This window comes from Buceros rhinoceros, unplaced genomic scaffold, assembly GCF_000710305.1.
Source record: "Buceros rhinoceros silvestris isolate BGI_N320 unplaced genomic scaffold, ASM71030v1 scaffold4248, whole genome shotgun sequence".
Taxonomy (NCBI): domain Eukaryota; kingdom Metazoa; phylum Chordata; class Aves; order Bucerotiformes; family Bucerotidae; genus Buceros; species Buceros rhinoceros.
In genome coordinates, this window is record NW_010428449.1 from 33,255 (window position 1) to 56,823 (window position 23,569).

The 23,569-nt window shown below is 34.4% G+C and overlaps 1 protein-coding gene across 1 annotated transcript in view; it reads right to left on the reverse strand.

The window, feature by feature from the left end:
• Positions 1-19,367, reverse strand: part of MICU3 (mitochondrial calcium uptake family, member 3) — a gene marked incomplete at its 5' end in the record, with an annotated part of 41,860 nt that extends 22,493 nt beyond the window's left edge. Inside the window, 7 exons of the mRNA XM_010142257.1 lie at positions 2,800-2,838; positions 4,144-4,215; positions 9,254-9,336; positions 10,774-10,821; positions 14,664-14,742; positions 15,576-15,607; positions 19,214-19,367. Of these exons, the coding sequence (XP_010140559.1) occupies positions 2,800-2,838; positions 4,144-4,215; positions 9,254-9,336; positions 10,774-10,821; positions 14,664-14,742; positions 15,576-15,607; positions 19,214-19,367 (507 nt within the window). The remainder of the gene's footprint in view (positions 1-2,799; positions 2,839-4,143; positions 4,216-9,253; positions 9,337-10,773; positions 10,822-14,663; positions 14,743-15,575; positions 15,608-19,213) is intronic.
• Positions 19,368-23,569: the final 4,202 nt, after the last annotated feature.

Below are 23,569 nucleotides of genomic sequence, written 5' to 3' on the forward strand. Positions count from 1 at the left end.
TTCAACTGCAGTAACTTATCAAGAAAACACCATGCACATCTGATAATCACACTTACCTTGTTTAAACAGAAAGTAAGCATTTAATCTCTCCAAAGAAAATACTAACTTTTTGATATGAAATATGTCATTTTTGGAAGCCTGAAAAATCCTCCCTTATTAAAAGAGGCTTTCCTTTATCTTGCAATTAGTCTTGGAAGATCTATGCAATACATTTCTTTTTTTTTTTTTCCCCTTCAAAGAATCTAGAGCAGTTAATCCTAAAGACAGCAAAGCTATTTGAACTTGGGTAAGGTTATTGCAACTGAATGCATTTTCTGCTTTCCCTCCACAAGTTAATCTAAACTCTGTTTCCTACTTTAAACGGCTCCACACTCACATCCACCCGGGCAGGCAAGACAAAGACAGAGTAAGTTTAATCTTCTACCTAGAAATTACAACTATTTTTTTTTTAATCAACACACACTGTTCTCTTAGATTTACACTGCTTAGAAGATTTTACACATTATTATAATGTGTAAAACCACATTATAATAATAAAAAATACTGTACAGAGATGAAGGCTTATTGCCTCTGTATTCTACACTACGTCCACAGATTAGATGTACTGCTTCTACAAGTTCTATTACATACTTCCTCCACCAATCAATTCAACTCAGCTCTTTCGTAAATTGTCATCTAAGAAACATTACAAACTATCAGGAATTACATTAAGCATGGGTGTATATCATACTTTCGTTTCCTTCTTAAAAAATCCTAGGTTTATCTTTCTCTTCTTACGGAGTAACTATGTGGAGGCCACAAATTTCTCATATCTCTCATCCATTTCTCATTCTCTCTTCTCACTTCTCATCCATTCACTCCTAAACTGCTAAGCTTAGAATTTTCTTTACTCCGGTGTGTACAGGTCCTTAGGTTTCTCTCTGACATTATTTATCCCTTTGATGTTTACTGGGTCATGTGAATGAACAATTTTTATGCATACAAGTCTGTAATTACCTATTTTAAATATTCAATAAATTTATTCTCTTACTGGAGATTTATTTTAGCCAATGGAATTAGGACTTCTGGGCATGCACATTTCATTTTCCTTACAGGCATCTCATCATAATTATCACGTTCCGGTTGACATTCGGCTAGTAAGAGCACTCATGCAATATATGCTGAATCAGCCATAGCACACAATTGCAGTATAGATCAGAACATGACTTGAAAGGATAGGCCTAAGCAAGCGAAAATACAAAAATATTTAACCCATTTAAAACATCACCATATGCATTCTATGGCTTTCAGATCTTAACACTTTTCAAAAAATTAGAAATGTTTTGAAGGATGAAGTGAGAGATGCCCAACACAGCTCTTGGGACTATCCCAGACATTTTAGGTCTGCATCAACTTGGTCTTGAGTATCTTCAACTGCACAGGACATCAGGGAAAACTGAAAAGGCTGCTCCACTTTTTGTTTCAAGAGGAGAATACCAATTTTCTGGGGAGAAGGACTTGTTGGATACTATGAATCCCTACACATCTGAGCCCCCTTTGCATAGAGATCTTCATTCAGGCAGTAGGAAGGCAGAAAAGGATGGTGCACACCCGGGCTGCATCTTGATAAAGAGTGTGGATGGGACTGAAGTCTAGAAGGAGATTCTTTTACTAAAGCTGAAAATTATTGTATGAGTATGATGGTCTAACTAGTTTGGTTTTAGTTTAAAATAGGAGGCAGCACAGGAATATGGAAACCACTGTAGAGCATCTTTCACCGCAGTAAAGCCTGATCTAAAAATCCACTGAATCTTAAGGTCTCACTTTTCCTGCTACATTATTCTCACAACATTGCAGCATCTACATCATTGTCACTGCCCTTTTCATTCAACAGACTTCCTTCCTGTATTGCCCAAATGGTATGTGCTAACTCACAGGAAATAAATCTGTGATTCCTTTGAATGATTATATAAACAGATGTGAGAATCAGATGACTAGTGAAATTCCATTTTTAACAGGTTCCCTCCCCTCACTTTGAATATCACAATAATCGTACCAAAACAAGTTTAATTCTTCTATTTACAAGTCTTCTAATTTAAACAAGTTTAATTCTCCAATTTAACATCAAATCAACCCTTTTTTTTCCCCAAAAGTTTTACTTCTGTTGTGATCCAAACATTAATCAGGTCATGCTGAAGACATTATAAAACCGAGATCTCTCTCTTGCTGATTCTCTCTACCACTCCTCAGAAGTGATTGAAATAAGTTTGCTGTCACCTACATAACACAGGGACTATTTTCTGTAAAATCCTATTCTAGTTCAGCACTGTAAGTGCTTATTTACTTGCTTGGTAAATGAAGCACAAAAATATAAAAGCTCTCGTTTCTGCTTTTTTGGGACAGAGTAGGAACAAAGAGGTGAAGGATTCATTTGACTAATTATTACTTCACACTACACACAAGGAGACAAGACAGAACTGGATCAAACAACTCATACATGATAACTTAATTTACAAACATCGATTAAAAACAGGTCTATAATTTCTTAGGATATATTTTGCCCTTTCTCTTGAAAACATTGGTTCCTTCATTTTATATAAATAAGAGAGAGCAACCTTTCCCCTGGTAGGCTTGTCTGTTTCAGAATACATGCAACAAGCACGCACAACCTTTTACGCAAGTCAAGATCTATCACATTTTTACTAATAAGCAGAAGAAATTTACTTGTTAAAAAAGATAAACATTGCAAATTTTCTTAGAGCATATTATTTCACCTCACTGGTGAAGACTGCATAAATTGAACATAATTAGAGTACATACACTGTTAGTAGAAGTATGATATCCGTAAAGTTGAAGACGCTGACATACAGTAAAAACGGCCCAAGCCAAGTATCACGTGTCAGAATGAAGCCAAATGAAGGAGAAAAAAAAAAAAAAAAGACAATAGAATAGGTTAAGACAAGCAAATTTTTATTTTATGTCATATCTTTGTTTGTTTGTTTTTAATGACAGTGAAGAAAAAGTGGTTTATCTTCAGAAATCATTCTTCAAATTTTCAAAAGAAAAGTACAGAGTTGCAGAGATTACTCTCAGGAGGAATATTCCACTTTGCAATCTTTACTTTTTCCAAAAGCTCTTCCTTAGATTTCCTTTCTTCAGCATAAACAGTGTCTGACAGAGTCAACAACTGACCTACAGTTTTGAAAGGCTGAGAAGGATAAGTCTCCCTGAGTGGGAAGAAAAGATCCCTTTTTATGCTCAGGGAAGGTTTAAAAAGTATTACTTCTTGAAATTCAGACTTACTGTGGTTTCAGGGACAAAGACATGAGATCAAGCATCTATGGTCCCCCCAAAATAATGGGCACTCTGAGAAGCTTTCCATATACGTCGAAACATTTCTTATAATAAGGAATTTTTGCCATAAATATGCAAATCACAAATAAGCATGTTTTTTTTCTGCTGAGACAGAGACTGGTCCAACAGTAAAATTGAAGTTCATCCTCCAGACAAACCACCACAGACTTGTCTACTTCTGACTTCGTTTTCTTATGCACATAAGAAATGTAAATTTGACTTTACATAAGAATTAGTATTCAATATTCTACAAAAATCTATTAAGATAATATAAACAACTAAAACCATTTTGCATTGGTCATAAGCAATATTTAATGAAAAAATTTAAATTTGAATATAAGCTCTAAGCTCACTTGTAACATTTCATCAGCTATTTTAAAATTGCTATGTTAGTACCAAGCACCAGGATCAATACATACACATGAACAGCTTCAGTTGGTTATGGGAGCAAGAGTATAGTTGGATCTTGCCACTGACATCTCTCATTCTTATAGACAGTAACATCAGGTCATTACTACTCACTTTTACAAGATATATACAGTCCGAATGGCAACAGTGCTACTGTCATAATAAGTGATAAAGTATTTAAACACTAATTTTTCCTGTCTATAGACCACTTAATTTTTTTTAATAACTACAGTTTAGGCTAAATATTCCTTTTATATATATATAAAATCATGCATATTTAATTATATGAATTTTATTTTATGTAAACTGAGAGTCATTTTAGTAAAAGATATACACACAGAATTTTGTCCTACATCAAAGAGAACAAATTAATACCAGCTGTGGTATTCTAATTTTACTTACCAGCATTGCACGTTTTTCTTCGTCTCCTTTTCTTTCTCTCTTTTCATTTTTTTTCCTGAAAATCTCTTGTAGCTAAAAAAAAAAACCATTTTGTTCTTATTTAGTTTTTAGGCTATTACATATGCATAACCATCATTCATTGTGAGGAACACTGCAAAGAGTATTTAAATGTAGTTCTTTACTAAAATATCAGTGTTTCAATGATGCTTTATTGTTCATATTAATGCCTTCATGGTTCTTCTGTGGCCTTAACCATCACATAGAAAGGAAAAAGGAAATTCTTTTTCCATTAAGTTAGACTAGTTAAGAATATTTGGGAGAACAATACTAAGAACATTCTATTTAGTTTTACAGTTTAGCCAATCCAGCCTACACAAAGAGGAGGAATTGCAGTCTTTTTCATCACCTCCAGGCACATCCTTTCTTGTCGGGTCCTAATTAGTATCTGTGTGGCTATGTAGGCAGCTGGATCGATCTTTCATACTGTTAGTTTCCAACCAGATCAATTCTCACTCCTGCTGGCACAAGGGAAGGTTGGAAACACCTGGTGGGGGTGAAATATTCTCCTTCAGCAGCAACAAACTACTACTCAAGAGTAATTTATCAAGTACCCTTGTTTTCAAGTCTGTTCAAAGAATACCTTCAGGTCTTGTAAAATACCCCTTTCACAACTTTCTCTAAATTAAGAGCTTTAAAGAGGACTCCTTTGAGAAAACCTCAAACACAAGACTTAAAACATACGGATTGTTGAGGATATTTATTTTCTAAAATTATAAAGTCTTCAAAGTAAGAACTGGTCTGTACTTATCTTTTTTTGTAAGTATCTGTTTTATTTAGCTATTTTTAATATATTGTAATACTTATTAATATTCCCAAACCATTAGAAAAAAGCGTCACAGTGTTTGATGTTCACAGCAAGAGAGCAGATTGACTATGATGCCATGTATATTTCTACCAGTGAACTTCTGCTTTTCAAAAATTGCCCATGAAAATACTGTACTGCCACTTGTAGCATTTGTTAATCTCAAAGGGGGCTGGGAAAAGAATAAACACCACAGCTGACAGATTTGTCCTACCCAGAATATGGTATTTTCAGAAGCAAACATCACGGCACACAGACACAGTTGTGGCAGTTATTTCATAGACACAAGAAGTCTGATTAAAACATGATACTGTAATGACACACACACAGAGCTCCCCAGGATTGGAATGTGAAAGATGAAGTGTGTGTGATAAATTTTGTGAGTAAATTTTCCAAATTTAATTTCAGAATACCATGTTTCAGATAAGGCAGAAGACAAAGAGATCAGCAACTTTGACTGCAGGGGTATGACAACATTGAAATAGACGAATACAGCGTTTACCGATTAAATAGCAAATGCATTTATAAATAATGTTTCATGAATTTCCAAAACCGGCTACTGTGTTCTGGAATTGCCTATAAGGCAAATACAGACCTGAATACTCTGTGTGTCACTGAAACTATTTTTGAGTATGGGATCAATTTACAGACCTTACTACATTTTTCCCAATTTTTTTGCAAACCTACACGCACAAATAACTGTAACCTAGCCTGACAAGGATCTTTAGCTGGATGGCCTAGAGTATTACACAGTCTGCAACCCAAAACTATGGAAAGAAGAATGGTAAATGAAGAGAGAGAAGTGAAAGAAAATACCTTGTGAAAAGTGAAGTTACAAGCCATCAAGTAGGAGAGGAGTAATTGAAAAAAACAAAAAAGATTGGTAAAAAGCAATGCATCCTTGGATGTATTTCCCCTGCCACAGGGGCAAAAGGAGTAGGATTCTGTTGCACTCATCATTAAAGCTAAACTTCTGGAAATGGACCTTTTGTTCAGAAGGGGTGCTATAGGATACCAGCCAGGAGAAAAGTGAATGCAAAAAGGATCTAGGAGTACTTTCATAGGAACATTGTTTGAAGCGGGATAATGAGACTGACTGCTGAAAGCAGCAAAACCAAGATCTCCTGTAACAAGGCAACACAATCCATCTGTTCCCTGACCTCACCCCTATGACATAAGCCAAGAGGAAAGCACAAACATCACAGCATTAGTTTACAAAACACTAAAGCTATTATCAGAAAAATTAAGTATTTTACAACTCTTCGTACTCTTCAAGGCAGGCATAACATGTGATCCCTATACCAATCTTTTCAAAGTCTCTTTATTTGCAAAACTGAATAGTATTAACTATATTTCCAATTTTGTGACAGTTGACTGTAATCAGTTGAGAAGTATTTTGCAAATGCTGAATATATTTCAAATGCCAACACTTACAGTCTGCTGCTTCCAGGCACACAAGTGATGATGCATACCTAAGAAAGGTGAGTACAGATGCCAAATGTATGTTCTGGGGCCAGGTCTACCACAGCTGCAGTATCACTGAATCAACTCTTATTTTCAATTTACTTACACCGACATATCTACCTACCTACCTATTTTAGTCTTTCTAACTTCAGATCTAATATTCTGACATAGGAGTTTTGATCTAATTTTTGAAAAGTCACTGACATGGTAAGTCACTGAGTTACCCTAAGAGTTAGGGTCAGATTCAATCTATACAAATGTGTTTAATACAATAATAGGCGGAGAACAGCATATCTAATGTTTGAAAATTCTCTTTTTTCTTCTATCCACCAAGTTTGGTAACAGAAAAAGAATAAGGAGCAATTTTTATCAGGAACCATGAGAGAGAACAAATAAAAAGCAGGATGTGAAGAGAACTATAAAAGCACAGTTAGAAAGTGAATCACAATAGCGATAGTTAAATATTGTCCTTGATTCCCACCTTATATACTTATTTGATTTCATTTTCAGCATCAGTTTCTGAAAAACAAAGCCTCCTGCTTCAATTTCCTCCTACTTAGCTGTTGTAATGGAAGCCTTTTTTCCTCTTTAAAAAGTTGAGTCTGTTCCACTACATTCTGTTTAACTGAATTATGAAAGACTTTTTTTCTTTTTTCTTCCTCTACTTTTCCTTTGTCCATTTAATCCAATGTTTGCTGATTTTCCCCCCCGACTGAAGGAGACCGTTATTAGGAATTAGCAAACACAAGGATGTGTACATTTAATATTAGAATACAAAAAAATTGTCAGCATGCCACAATTTGCAAGTGGCGACAGCTTCCAAAATGAGACCTGTTCTGCCTAAGCGATGCCACCAGAAAACAAGCCCCCAGATTGCAGCTCTCACTTCCTTGAAATGGAGAATTGAGGGAAGTTCAGTCTGTGGAGGACAGTTTCTTTCATGTTTCCAGTTTCTTTAGGTTAGCACGGCTTATCTGAATCGAGCACTATAACTTGGCTTGAAACCAATAAAGAAACAACACACAGGAAATCAGAGTGTCTTCGTTTTAAATAAATCATGGTCTGACACTTAAATCCACTCCATGTGTCTGTTTCATTCTTTATATTTTGTTCCATCTTCTTCAGTAAGGCAGTGGGCTTTTTCTTATGTGTATTTACTGTATTTATTTATAAGCTCATCTACCAAAAAAAAAGTAGGAAGATAAGAATTGATGTCTTCTGCAAATACATTTGTTTTACAAACATCTGCTTTAATTCTTATAGATATTTTTTATTCTATTAAACACCTGTACTTGTTCAATAGACAATAAAGGCCCTGAACAGCCTTTGGAAAGCCTGTCTGAACCACTAACACAAAATTTAAAATGTTAATTTCTAAAGAAATGTCAAACACTATGTCTGACATAACTGTTTTCAGTGTAATCTCAGACACCTGCCGCATATGGACATTACCAGTTTAGAAAACTATTTTATACTGTATTATGCAGTTAATGTAAAGCCACATAGTCATTGTAAAATCAGAAGTCCTAATGTTGAGCGGGCAATCGTCTGCCATTTCAATATTTTTTTTTAAATTATCAATTTTTTACTTCAACACTGACATTAATTTAGAATATCATTACTTATTTCTCCTATTTCTTTTAAAGCAGAAAATAAATGAAATTAACATAAATCTGAAATAGTCCCCTTGTTCCAATGCTTTTTAATTTTATACTTCTCACTGCAAGTATCATTCTCCTGTTCTTACTGGATCTTATCACCTGAAAACTTATGAAGTATTTGAATTTTAAGATGCCATCATCAGATTTATCATGCTCAAAATCAAAACATAGTGGATGATTTTTAAATTTTTCTGAAGATTTTCTCTCAAGTGCCAAATTCTTCTTAACACAAAAATCTCAATGATGGGCAAAATAAGTTAATTTTTATTTCAAAGTCTGGGCCTTTTAGAACTGTTTAAATGTCTAACCAGAAGAAAATTAAACACTCTGCTTAAACAATTAATAAGAATTTACAGAACTGCTTTTACCAAGCAATAAACTAACGCTCTAGTTAGAAAACTACCGTAATTCAGATTCGTCATGTAACAAAACCTTGGATGCAACAAAACTACTATCAAGTTCTAGATGGCCTGTTAACTGTTCCAAAGCACATGACAATTATATAGCTCAAAGTCAATTTTGCCATCAGGTATATTCCCCTTAAAAGAAGTAACTGAACCACATCTTAGAAAATTGCTTCAGCATATGGATTTAATGGGCTAAGCTAGATATAGGTATGGTATGTTTTATTTCAATACAAATCTCGTCCAAACCAGATTACATAGTCACATTATGTTGGTCAGTATTTTCAGGTCACCTGGGATTGGAAGCAGAACGAATGACAAAGTGAAGAGGTCTCCCAGGCAACCATTCTTTTGCAAGTCCCTCCACCACTATGACAATTAAATAATTCTGCTAATCATTCTGCTGACAGAGCAATACTACTTCTGTAGCCTAATTATCTGTGAATGTAGTAGCAATTAAAAAGATCCAGGAAAAACCTGGAAGTAAGCTTCAAAAATCATTATATGCAACTCACCCATGCACTGTAATAAGGAGCTGCTATTTACAATTTACATTACATTTACTATTCACATTAAAAAAGAATAAACAACTACTTTCACTGAATAGCTCATGTTCTCACGATTGACACCATCATTACTCTCAATTCAGACCAAAAAAAAAAAAAAAAACACAATGTCAAGATTACATCAAAATATTGAAAGACAGAAAATATACATACCACTAAGAATTCCTTTTTGTCCACCATCTCATTGCCATCAATATCGAACATGTTGAAAGCGATTCTAAAACCCGCATGTGGCTCTGCCAAAACCAAAACCCATTCAATTGTTTATGTGCTTGGAAAGAAAGCAAATATAAACCTTTAAGAAATTATTTGGTGTCTGTTTATAGAAGCCATACCCTCAACTAATTTAAATGAGTACATTTACGTACATAGTAAACGCAAACCATAACATCTGTAAACCAGTATTATCCATGTTAGAAAACAGAAGGCATGCTCTCAAGTTCACAGATAAAGGAGAATAGACAGTAAGAATAGAACATGCAATATCCAAGAAAAGTATCTCAAGTAATGGCTGGTTGGGTGATTAAGAGTGTTAATTCACAACTAGATGCCACTTTATGTTAGAGAACAAAAAATTGTAGAAAATAAATTTTCTATGAAAACAGAGCGTTCTAAATGTTTTGCAAAAAAGGTACAGGATGCAGCTGCTGGTCAAAACTAATGATGTGTTGAAAGAGACTCAGAATTTTCTGGTTTACATGCTTATAGTCATTGAAATTTGAAATCAGTTAGAATTTCAGATTATTTCCAAAATATATGGACTTTGAAGGTAACTGCAAGAGAAGTACAGAATCATCTGGTTGGAAGAGACATTTAAGAAGCCTCCAAGCAAAATTTTGGTGATACTCAGTGATTAGCAACATGGATGAAACATGGCCAAAAGTTAGTCCAGATAACAAAGCAATGATGGAAGAATATCCACTGATCCAACAGTTGGGGATTATAAGCAATCAGGGTGAGGTTTCTACTCCGATCCATAGTAAGAATCCAGACAATATCTGAAAAATACCCTAATAAATCCAGTAGAAATGTTTTAATTACATGCAAATGAAAGACAACACTTTACTCCTTCCCAGAAAAAAACCTCTTAAAATATGAAAACAAAGTCTGTATCAGTCTTAGTTTAACTAAAAATTATTCTGCTTTGTTTTTATGGGTGGTAGAAGAGTAAGTATTTAATTTTGTTATAGTTTTCTAACATAAATAAACACCTACTTTAGTTTGACACATTTTATATTTTATCATTGTCTCACTGATGTCACCCATTATGCACTAATAGGTGAAACAAACCAGTAATAAATGTGTAACTTTTTCTTCTCCCTATATTCAGTATCCTTTACAAACTTCAGTAAATTCAGCTAGAAATTTTGTCGGCAATTTTAAAGAAGAAAATAAATTTAACTCTTAACTGGGATTTAGATGAAGTGTATGGCTCAACTTTCTCAACAGTCAGTAAAAGGTGTAATAAAGCACTTAAATATAATATGACACAAGATTCCAGCAGGACAGGAGAGATTCAAATGGACATAGAGATGCATGACACATTTTTTCCATATTGGGATATGCAGGAAGAAAAAAAAAAAAAAAAACAGTATTGTAATGTACAGCAATACATTATGAGCTTAGAAATTCATAAGGAAGTTTTGGGGGTTTTTTCCTCCAAAAATACTTACTTGTTAAAATACATAAGAGGAATAAATATTCCGTGTAAGATATCACACCTGAAGAAAAAAAAAGTTATTCCTCATTAGTTTCACCTTGTCTTCACATCCTACATGAGAAAATATTAAATCTATGTATATGAAGGAGAATTTTTGTATGTGTGCACATGTATATTCATCACTGTGTGCATGTGACTGCATTCACCCTGGTCAATGAGTTATTTGTCTAAAATGTTGATCTGTGGGTTGGTGTTTTTAGTTCACGTTTGTTTTTGAGTATTTTAGGGGACAAATACATTAATTATGGCAAATAAACAACTACAGTCAGTGGAAAATAGCTCATTAAACTGAAGCTGGCTCAATTCTTCAGAGAGAATATAAATTATTTATCTGACTTTCTAAAAACCCCACCAGTACTTCAAGACAGCATTCTCTGACAGGATGAGGACATTTACCGAGAACATTAATAGTATTCCCTCCTGATATGCACTGTGTGAATACAGTCCTTGCCTTTAATATGTGCTTTGTAAATGCGTGTCTGATATTAATTGAAAATTTGGCCTCATGTTGCTTATGAAAGTATAGATTTGTGCTTTTTAGTTGTCTTTATATGCACATTTTTGTAATAATCACCTGAAATTTATATTAAAACTCATAATAAATTTACAAATTTTGTTAAATATTTTTAAATATTTTACATTAAGAGACATTTATACTATCTCCTACATTCAGACAATTGGTAAGGAATATATTCTAAGCTTTTAATCTTTTGTTAGATATCAAAAGGCAATCACAGTGTGGAATGGCACTTCCTTTTCTCTTCAGAAGAGATTAAAGCAAATTTAAATTACAGCTGAAGTCAATATCCAAATAGTACGTCTGGTACCATAAGCCGTACTTCTAATGATCTTCAAGGCTGAACTAGCAAAACTGGTTCTTGATTTCTAACCAATTGTTTTTGTCTGTCCTTCAAAACCAGAAGTGTTAAGTCAGACCACAATATTAGACTATTTCAAAAGAGGGGGAAAAAAAGAAAAAAAAAGTATTTAAATGCCTGAGAGTAAAGATGTCTATCAGATGGGATTTTCAAAAGTTGCTGGCTGTCTCCTTGATTTCAGTCCAAGTCAGGTGCAAAAGTTTTTCTGAAAACAGCCACATCTTTGGATGTTCAAATATCTTTTAAAACCTGAATTGAGTATGTGACAAACTATGTAAATAGTAACCTTATTTTTTTTCACTAGAAAATCCTGTACAATTAAACTTCAAAATATTGTATCATTCATGTGGATTTTACAATTATTGAACTCTAACATCAGAACTTCCACATTACCAAAATGAGAAACTTGGGTGTTTTCCACTAGTATTTACAGCACAAAAAGTTCTAAATTAATTCTTCCTGAAATAATACTCAGGAGGGACTTTCTTTCCTCTTGAATAGCTGATACAAAAATCTCAGCTATATTTCTCTTGCATCAGTCCAAATGCCTCCCCAGACCTTCAACAATACTCATCCCTAAAAGCCCAACGTCCTTCAAGGCAATGAGGTCTCCTATTCTCAAACATAAAAGAAAAAATAACCAACTACAGAGATCCCCACAGATATTACAGAAACTGGAGTATAAAGGCAATACAAAAGAATGACAGTTAACTAAAATGTCTTTGGAACTAAATCACATGCTAGAAAGAATAACCAAAACCCTCAACCTTTACCAGTTGAAACACTGCCATCCCAACTTCCACTCCATTCATGCGACAAAAAAAAAAAAAACAAAAAAAGATGTTCTGATGTTCTCGCGCCTTTTGATCCAAAAGCAAATTTAAGTCTTGAGTACCAAGATTTTACTACTGCTAGTAGATCTAGTTAAGAAAGCTACTAAGTACTTTCAATACCGCGTACTCTTTTCCTCAATTTCCACATAGCTCCACACAGAAGATTAGCAGAGATTAAATACAGCATTTAAGCAACACATGCTCTATTCTTTATCTTCTTGATTTTATACAGCAGCTTGCAGAAATTAGTTTTCAAAGGTATGCTTGAATCTGTTTGGACAAGTAGCTATCAAGAAATCAGATACCTCAAAGGTTCTCATTCAGTGATGCAGAACATTCTTTAATAGCCAGTCAATAAATGTAAATACGTATTTTTGTTTGTTTGATGACACCTTCTTTGTTGTGAAACAGAAGAAGAAAGTGCAATTGTGAAGTAGTCCATCACAGGTATGAAGACAGTGATACAAAAGGCCTTGAAAGCCTTCTCTCCTTTTGTTTGTACTGGTGTATTGCAGCTGCAGACAGATAGTTCTGGTTGATTGCTCTGAGCATTATGGGAGAGAGGATCTCAAATGACAATTGAAGGGAAAGGAAAGTTTACACTAAGATCAGAAAAAAGAGCGGGAGGTCACTCAAGGGTAAAACATAAACCTTAAGGATAACCCACATAAATCTTTGTGGCTCATCTGATTTAAATGATTCTATGGCAAAATAAATGGACATAAGCTTTTGATGCTTGCTTCATATTAAAACGTGCATGTTTTAAAGAAAAAGAGTAAATTAATGTAGGACTTCTCACATCATGCACTAAACAAACACTAAATTAGAACCAAGGAGATCTATTCCCATTCCTCTCACTGGCTTACTGAACAACCTTATCAGTCATATGACCCACAGGATAACGGAAATCACTTTTTCACAAAGCATGCTAAAAAAAAAAAGCAATGTAAGTGATAAAGTTTATTACTAATATTACCAGCTTATTATACCAGTTTTGAGTCCTCTTAATTACATCAACTTCTGTAGAATTTCACCAGCAGAAAACTGGAGTGAGATATTCTTGAATGAACACTGCACATGTTGCAGACATTTGATTACAGACTAAGTAAGCCACATCCAGATATGTTTGGTTTTGGTTTGGTGGTTTTGGTTTCTTTTTAGCAAACTGATAATGTATTGATTTAACAGATTCTGATGCTGAATTTTTATATAATTAATATTTCAAAAATTGGCTATTCTGACTATACAGAGAGCAGCCTAGAGCAAGGAAAAGCAAGCAAATGCAGTGCAAAGAAGTGTCAGTTTCTGCCTCTCTGGAATTCTGGCTGCAGACTCAGGGGAAAAAGCAAGTGCCTCCATGCACTAGAGATTTGAGCCTGGGACCCTCCTTTCAGAGCTGGTGCACACTTACTCTTCTAATAAATTTGAGCTGCATTTGAATTAGATTAATCAATTACATGCACACAGTTGATGAGAATTTTGTTGCTGGCACGCTTATTTCACACATTCATGAAGTGCCTTTATTTTACAGCACATACTTGCGGCTGCTTTTAAAAATATTTAAAACGCTTTCCCAGACTTTTGCCATTCTGAATATAAGCAAAGGAATATGTGAATTGTTTATCATAAGTAGCTCTTCATTTACCAACAGCATGAGTTTTAAAAGCTATCAAAGCCCTCATCTGCAGAATTTAAAGGGATAGATATACATATATGTAGCATTTCTGAAACTTTGTGTTCTGAAGAAGATGTGGTATAAGATACCACCACTGTCTTTAAATGTAATCACATCATCGAACCTACTAAAAAAAGTAAAGATACACTGTGTCTCTATTAGAATATTCTATCTATTGGTCTATAGATCATTCTTTACAACAAACTGAACTTCAAACATGCAAACATGAGTTTAACAAACTCTAAAACACCAATTCACTTAAAGAGGCTAGCTGTAAGATGGCATGATTAAAACACTGTAGAGACTGAAGGGAACTTTTCCATGCTGTAAAATGTAGAAAGCAACACACACTTTCTACCTTTTTGAAGAAGTGATTCATAAATACATCATAATTTTAGCCATAATAAATTAATACAAGTGATAATTTGGTTCAGGAAAATAAATTCTTATTCCTCACCTTTCTCGTTAAGATTACGAAAAAGTTTGGATGATCCTTTCCAAACTGGTGGTGTCTCCATAAGGATTTGATTCAGTTCCTAAAAATAAAATTTTAGAAAGAGAAAAGTATATATTGAAATATTTAATGAAGTAGTTAACAGATTATGAGCAAATGCTAGGAAATATAAAAGACAAGGAACTGCATGCAAATCTACCAGTTAATTTGACTTCAGTTTACCACAATGACTTCACAAGTACTCAAGAACACACAAATTTTGCACACGTGATTATTCCAAAAATTGTTTATCTGCATGAATACTAAGTGTTTGCAGACTTCGAGAGAGATGCCTAACTTATTTTTGCTGAAATTACTAACCACTGCTCATATTCACTAAAGCCAATGATAAGTCCCCCTGTATTTCAGCAAGGTTTTCATACAAGCTCCAAGCAACTGTTCTTTTTAAATGCTCAACCAGAACTAAAGCAAACTTCACCCATAAATGTACTTTACTTAAATTACACAGATACAGATAAGAGTCATTTTGCAGTTGTACAAGTGTAAAAAAAGAAAAAATGTAAGAGACACTTAAACATCACAAAAGGTAGAGAGTGCCATTAAGTATTTCAGGCAGTTTTTAATACACCTGTTAGGACACCAAAGAAATTCAGATACAGGCTGGAGAAAGAACTGACAGAGGCTTGAGAAAGTTAGTAAATGCAACATAACAGGCACAGCTGCTCAAGTATCTTTGGGATTCTGGATTCAGTTGAGTTTGAAGTGACAAAAATTAAGAAATTAAAGTATTTTTTTTTGTTTAAACAAAGATTAAAAAATTCCCTTATTTCTTCTGCGACTCTAAATTGACATTATGAAAGAAAGCAACTGTATCAACATCTATGGTTACAAGACAGCACAGGAGTTACTGCCCACCTGCCTTGAAAGGGATCGCCACTTTTTAGCACCTGCAACAAAAGACAAAGTTATGAATGCACAGAATTTAGTTAAGCCAATGTGGTGTCAAAAAAATCAGACTGCATCTATACAGTTTTTTAACCAAAGAAGAAGTATTTCCCCTACCTCATGAGGCTAATATTCAACCTGGTTCCAAAAAATTCTCTTTATGTTATTAAAAAAAAATATTTGGCTTAACACATTCCTAAACTAACTTTTAAGAACAAATTCAGATATACAGTTTTTAATCCAACTTTGATTCAGTCAGAGAAAAGAATTTCTACCTCCAAAATATATAGCACTGAAACACTAAGCGGGAAATACAGGGTATTCCTGTCAACCTGTGGTATCAGTATTTTGAAATGATTGTTTAGTGTAAGTAGTATTACAATGCAAATTGTAGGGACACCTGGATTCTGGCCCTCATTTCAGGGACTAAAGCAACACAGAAAGAAAGAAATCCTTGAAACTACACCAGGTACTAAAATGCTCTTCAGCCATTCCTCATAATTCAGATTCATGCTCCCTTTTACAGCTTCTGTCAGATCCAACTTTCTGTAAGTAGTTTTAACACAGGTACTGAAGAAGGCCTCCACGTCAGAACTGGAACTGCTCATTAACACTGACAACTGATGAGCAGATGCCTTCTTCCTAACGCCTGATATGACAGACATGATACAGAAGCTATTCACTATGGTCTTTCATTAGTTCATGGTTAGAAACTCACTGAAGTTTTTTTTTTTACATCTTGGTAAAGGTTAGCACCAAGACTGTCCACAAATCCCGCTCTAACTACGGCGGAATTATATCAAGCAACATCAGAACATGAGCTAACAGATTTGCATATACTTTTCAGTTTAATTTTTCAATGTCACCTAAAGTCCTGTCTCAAAATACTAAATAACCCCCCCAAAACAACCTCATTTGCCATACAAACTGATATATGTTTATGCCTACCATAAAAAACCTGGTCAATAAATATATCTAACTTTCCAATCAGATAACTTCCCAGTTTCACACCTTATATATAGATTTTCTTTCTAAACAAGCAAGTTAAGATTTGTGTACATATAGACTTCTTATAGCTCAGTATTAGGCTAAAATTACTACAGTTAGAGCTACAAGGAATAAAATATATTTCCTCTTCTCTTAACTGACTTTCTAAATACATAAACATATATTCAGATGATAAAAATGTATCAAGGATTTCTGTTAAAAATATTTTATCTTCCGAAATGAAAGCCTTCACCATAAAGGCAGCAGCAACAAGTTAATTATAGCATTTATTTAATAATTTTTAAAGTAAATGTCTGGAGTCAAAAGTTACATTTTATAAAAGAAAATATACTCTTATTAGTTAGTGTTTAATCAAAAAAGGAAGTGAACACCCTCTTGACTTTTGTAGAGTCTACAAGATTTCCAAAGTAAATCAATCACAATAGACGCATTCACTCCATCACAAACCTCATTCAAGTCTAGCATTATTAGCTTTTCTATAAAGCAGACATAAAGAGCTACTATCATTAGTCTTCAAAGGATATTCTGGCTTTTGTCAAAACTCAAGACTCTTCTAGAAAAAAACCGAGGTGTATGTTCTTTTTTCTCCAAAATACAGATGCTCTAGTATGTCAGCCTGAATGGAACAAATTATTTACAACTTGCAACTTACTTACAAAATTATACAAAAATACAAAGTAAGATGTTTAAATGTATTATTTTATTCAGAAAGAATACCTTCCTTAAACTTACTACCTTCAATAGAGCAAGATAGAAAACTGACTTGCCCAAAGTGGTACTTTGACAAAGCTGCAGCAGAAAGGTTGAAATTAACATAGTCAGAGACCAGAAGCTGGAAGTGATAATCTGCAAGTCATCTACTCCATCTGTACTTTCTACGTGTCAAGGACATTTGGACTGAAGGCTAAGAATACAACTTCCACTATAACGAAGTCATCCACTTCTACTTAACTATTTTAAGGGAAACTGTAATTATCTCAGGCATGTAATCTCTGATACTAATCTATAAAACTAAAAGACATCCAGATTAGTTTTGCTTTCAGTCTCAGAGATGATCTGGATGCACAGGAAGGATTTTGATACAAGTAAGGTTTGCTACACTGAACTCAGAAGGGTGCCTGACCATTCAACTGCAGATCTCCTCTCCTTTGGCATGAGATGGATGCTTTTCGTCTTGGTTTTGTTTTTAAAATCTGAATACTAGCTTAAGAGGGGAGGAAGCATATATTTCATCAGCATGGAAAAACCTTAATTGTAAATCATATACACAGTGGTCAAAACAGTCACACTATCATAAAATGGAGTTAAAAGGAAATGTTTAACTTATGTCCAGTATACAACACAAATGCTTCATGAACATAGGTGGTGAAACCCAATTCCACACTAACAAAAAAAAAGGAATACTTGGAGATCTGGGCAGAGGAAGTAGATATAAAGTGCTGATGTGTATTTATATCAACTTCTGTGATAAGGAATCTGCTTCCTCTCTTTTAAGTGCAGAGCAAAAAAAGAGAATGAGGATTTGCTTACTGGTAAGAATTTCAAAGTTCTACAAGTTTTCACTTTCTGTCTTCACTGTTATAATGAGATTGTATCTTTATTCAAAAGTTACAGAAGTTTTGATCACTGATGCGCCATGGCTGAATTCTTTCCTCTTGTTTCATTACGGTTAAGAGAACAAAGGGGAAAAAAAAAAATCTAACATCTGCACAGTGCTTTAAGCTCTCCTCTGACTGTTTTAGCTGCCTTTTACTGTTCTATATACTAGCTCTGTGGTGCAGACTTCAGGAAGAAAGACCTAAGGTAAGTTATTACACATGTCACACCTGAGCAAAGATATTCACTTTCCCCAGAAGTTGTGTGCTGCTACCAATGCACTGCAAGCCTGAGGGCCGGGAAATCAAACTAGATCAGAAATAGAGCACTTTCCTATTTAATCACTCTTTGATACTTGAAGCAAAAATTCTACAGTAAGTCAACTAAAGCTGATAGTTTATTTTTTATTAATTAACACCTAGTACTAACTAGCAACTTTTAAGTGTAGAAAGTGGATCCCCTGGGGGACAAACTGTTAAAGCACATTATTTATTTAGAAAGCCATGATAAGGTTGTAAAATCTCTGCAGGGCAAAAAAACCCCAACATGATAGAAGATGACAATATAAGATGGCAAAAATTGCAAAACAATGTTATCTGAAGTGATTTACAGAACTCATACCTTGCCTGTCTATTTACACAGAAACTATACAGAGGAGGCAGCAAGAGTTTTACAGCAATATTTGCTTGTTCAGAGAAAAACTGTTAACTGTGTCAATGCAAATGGTACAAATGAACTTCTTGTCTTTCATGCCTGTTAGGCTGTCTGTGACCATTAAGATGAGAACATTTAATTAATGACTAGCATACAGATGTTTATAATCTAGTAACCATCAGAATACTGATTGTATGCATTTAAGATGCCACTTAAAATAAAATTCTTGAAGATGCAGTTCCTTTTTACCACAATCAGTAACAGAAGTAGTAATCAAAAACAAATAGAGAAATAACAGACACCACCGGCATCTTCCCTATCCATTTTATCAATAATAAACTCCTGCTTACGTTTGGGTTCATCATTTGTGACAGCCTGAATGAAGTCATATGGAGTCATATATAGCTGTCCTTCAAATTCTAAACTGGCAAACCTACGAAACCGTTGTTCCCGAGGAGTTGCATAAAGGTGTAAATCTTCAAGGTGTGATCTGTTTTCTGTAACCTTCAAAGACAGAAGAAAACAATTTTAATGTATGAAAAAGGTTTTGTTTTACAATTGCCACTGCCATTCACCATAAAGAAACTGTAAATGTAAGTGCTAATTCTAAAGTCAAATGCATCCAAATGTTTTTGTACAGTAAGAGCTGAAACCACAATCAGCAAAGACTGCTATCGTTTTCAAGCTTCTACAATTTTAGCAATAAATCTTTATGCATTCAAATTGTTGGCACTACCCAAACTCAGAAAAAAAGAGACGAAAAAGAGAAAAAAGAAAGGAAAAAAAGAAAAAAAAAGAAAAAAGAAAACTTAGGCTCTCAAATCATAGAAAAAGGGGCAACTTGAATTTGAGGAAGTCCATGTAACTTCAGCAGTCAGACTTTAAACATCTCTGCTAAAATTATTTTCAGGTGTCTGATATTTCCAGAAGAGAATTGAGTAACACTTCTTTAATATTGCTTCTTAGTGCTGTTGACAACAGTAGGCAGGACACCTCCACAATAGATCTTCTTAAGATACCACTATTTCAAGTATCCACCTCAATTAAAGCTACCAGAAGTAGCTACTGGTAGTACAGAAGAAAAGAAGAGCATAATTATTCCTTCAGAGTTAGAGAAGTACTACACGGCATTAAGGTAAGAGCTGATAGATGTCATAAGTTTCTGGTATATTTACCATCCAGATGATGTACATGTAAGCTTACAGGTACAAAACCGTAAGTGTTGTAAATTATTACATCTTTCTGTTACACTGTCAAACCTTTCAACAGAAAATATGCCAGTGCTCTCTGAAAACTTTTTTTTAGCCCATAACAAGGCAAGCTTCTCTGTGGAATCAGTATCTTGAAGAAAATTTAAGTACCTTGAGCTTTTTTCTAAGATGAAAAAACCAAATCCAAACCATTTCATAAAAGGAAGAACAATGATATAGCTAACTTCTCCCAGTACGTTAAAATAGGAATGCAGTATCTCATCAATAAAATATCCCAAGCTGCCATTGTCCTCACTATTCTTGTCTCTCAAATTCTTCAGGTGTCAAACTAAGGAAAGGTAACAAGTAGCACTGCAAATGGAAACTGGCTTTCCAAAACCTTTCTAAGAAGAGGTTTCAGAATTCAGCAATTAGAGTAAAAGAACATTTATATCGGGCAGTGAAAAATCTGGGCTCTCTTTCTGTTTTCCAAATGTTCTTCAAAAATAAAATATCAGTAATACTACTGCAATGAAACAAAATTTTATGGCTTCAGTTGCAGCTAGGAGATTAAATTATATTTGCAAAATAGACACATCAAAAATGAATGCGTCTAGAAGATGTCAAACACCTTGTACTTGGAAAAAAACAAAAAAACCCACTCTGCATGTATGGTCACAATGTAACAGAACACTCAAAATTTCTTCATTTTGTATGTGGGAGTCTTACTACTTCAAAACTTTATCTAAACATTCTAATCAGCCTATTAGAAGGAAAAAAAAAGACTACTGACTGTCTAGTTCTCTTTCTGGACTGTCTCTAGTCTTTTCCAAATTATTGCTCCTATTGTGTACATATGCATGTGTGAAGAAGTTTCATTTCAAAGGAAAAAACTGTCACAGAAAGTAAGAGTAATAGAATTTGATTTTTCGTAGACTGCTCTACAAATATTCTCACTTCAGCCTGAGAAGCAGCTTTGTGTTTTTTATCATTTTCAAATGATTACCGAATTAAATATGGGGAGAAAAAAAAATAAACTTGTAACAGCCAGACCTACAAACTCACCTTAGAATGACAGAAGAAAGATGAATTCTTTTCTGACATACTCACACGCAAGCTTTTATATACTATGTCTATCCACAGAGACAAGTCAAAATGCCCTGAAATTCTAGTGCTCTCATCACAGGTATCCATGTATTACATGAACATCCTCAAAGCATGGGCTAATCTCCATTTCTGGTCTCATGTTTGTCTTACTGGCTGTCTTACCTCAGACATATGGTCTGTCTGAATTTGGTATAACATGAATTAACCTGTATGTCCTTCCAGTGAAATCTATACAATAACTCAAAATTGATGCAAGATGGCTTAACACAGGACACAAGCTCACAGTGTGACAGTAAAACAACTAAAATGCTGCAGTAGTTATGACCCCAAACTATCTGAAAACATCAATAAATTATAATATTCAGGTACAGTGGAAGCATACAAGATAAAACATGACATCGTTACCCTTACGAAGTAAATGTTCTTTGCCAAGTGTTAGTCTCCTATTACATTGCTAGTAATTCAGAATTTTTATTCTGTGATTGTATTTATTCTAGTTTTCCTATAACAAGCTTAAATGCCAGATAACATTATTTTTCACTTGAAAATTAGAAAAAAAATCATGCCTACAAGCTCATAAGCTCTGCTGAAGTAATCTGTAAGAATACATTATCAAAACCCAGAATAAAACTCCAATTTCCAGATTCTGACAATATCTACAAATAATGCACAGTATTTCACAAATAGGTAAAAATATACAATGTTGTGTGCATGCACGAGGACAAAAGCTCCAAGAATATCACATAAACCCACACCATTTTGCTGTGTTCCAAGTCAAATTAGTATTCTGTTGCTTTTTCCAACTGAGATAAAGGTGAGACTATTTTAGTTAAACAAGCCAACGTTTACTACTAAAAGTACCTTTTGCTTGCAGTCCAAAATATATTGTTACAGTAGTTTACTCTTTAACTAATTTATTTCAAGTGAGTGAGTTTCTTTGAATTTTTGCTTGCAAAGTAATCTGTCTTCCATCAATGAGAACCTGTGCAAATTATTAAAATAAAAAGGTTTTCAAAGCAATGCTGTTCCTTACTTCCTTCGTTTATATTTGACTTCAGGCTTATTTAATATGCTCCCATGTAGATAAAAGTAGCACAATTTTGTTTTCATGCTGGGTGGCCAAAAGGTTAAACGTCAAGTTCCCAGTGTGGGAAAATCCCAAAGTCGACAAAACAGTTTTGATGCTTACTGAAGTTATATTTCTACCAGACTACTTAGATGTTGCACAGCCAATAATCCTGTTAGCTGATCTCGCTTCACTGAGATAAGGACTTTATTATATTAAAATACTTACAAGCATAGGAAGCTGGAATGTGTTTAAAATACTGTAAAAAGGGCTCTGTTTAAATATGTTTCTTACAGGAAATCCTTGGTGTTACAATGTCTATCCGTAAGCATGGCTATTCCAGAAATCCTCCAAAATAAGTATTACGCTAAAATATTCTCCAACAGTCATTCTTACACTAGTTTCACATGTAAGTTACCCAAATAAGTTCTTCAAGAAGCTTTAGTGAGTGCGTATATGCTGCTAGACATGTCTGCATGCTTCACGGCATACAAGACTAAAACATACTAGTAGCTGGATCTGTCTGTCCCAAACATGTAGCATCCTTTTTTAACATCTGAAGGAACATAGGAATTAACACTGAGAGGTAAACTTTCCTTTTCCTTCAGCATGGCTTTCACTACAGCTGGCTGGCAAGCAGTATCCTTCTCAGTATGATGACAGTGAGGAGCTTCAGCTGTCATCAGCCAAAGAGCAAACCATATTCCTACATTTGGCAATTGACCTATGACATGAAATGCACAATGATTGTGAAAAAAAGGTTAGCTACAAATGGTTCTCGTAAAAATGATGCTTCATGTATCTTTTGGAACAGCTTCCTCTTTGAGGAGGCAGAAGTCTCACCCCTAGGGGAGCTTTCCTTACTTTTTGGAGTTGAAGTCTTGTTCTCCATTTCACAGACACACGATTTAATCCCCTTAGAAATGTACTGCTACAAATAAACTTGACCTTTTGAGTATTTTCGCACAGACAAGAGTTTGATGGTACTGCTGACGGAAAAAAAGACCTCTAGGAACATCCAAAGTACGTAGCTTCCTTCTCCTGGAAATAAGCATGCCTTCAAGAAATGTGATAAAGTACATACTCTGTGCCTGTCTCTCCCTGACCCCCTTTCATTCCTAAATCACCTCTGAAGGAAGTGGTTCTTGGAGAACATTTCATAAAAATAAAGACCTGGAGTTCACTACCTTTACATAGTAACAACATGATTACAGAAAAGATCTCTTTGGAGTGCAAAGAGGCATCATTGGTATTTCCAAGATCATTTTAGTAAGCTTTACAAATGACACTGGAATTTTGGAAGTAAGGAACATGGAAGCAAGGAATTAGAAAACAGATATTAA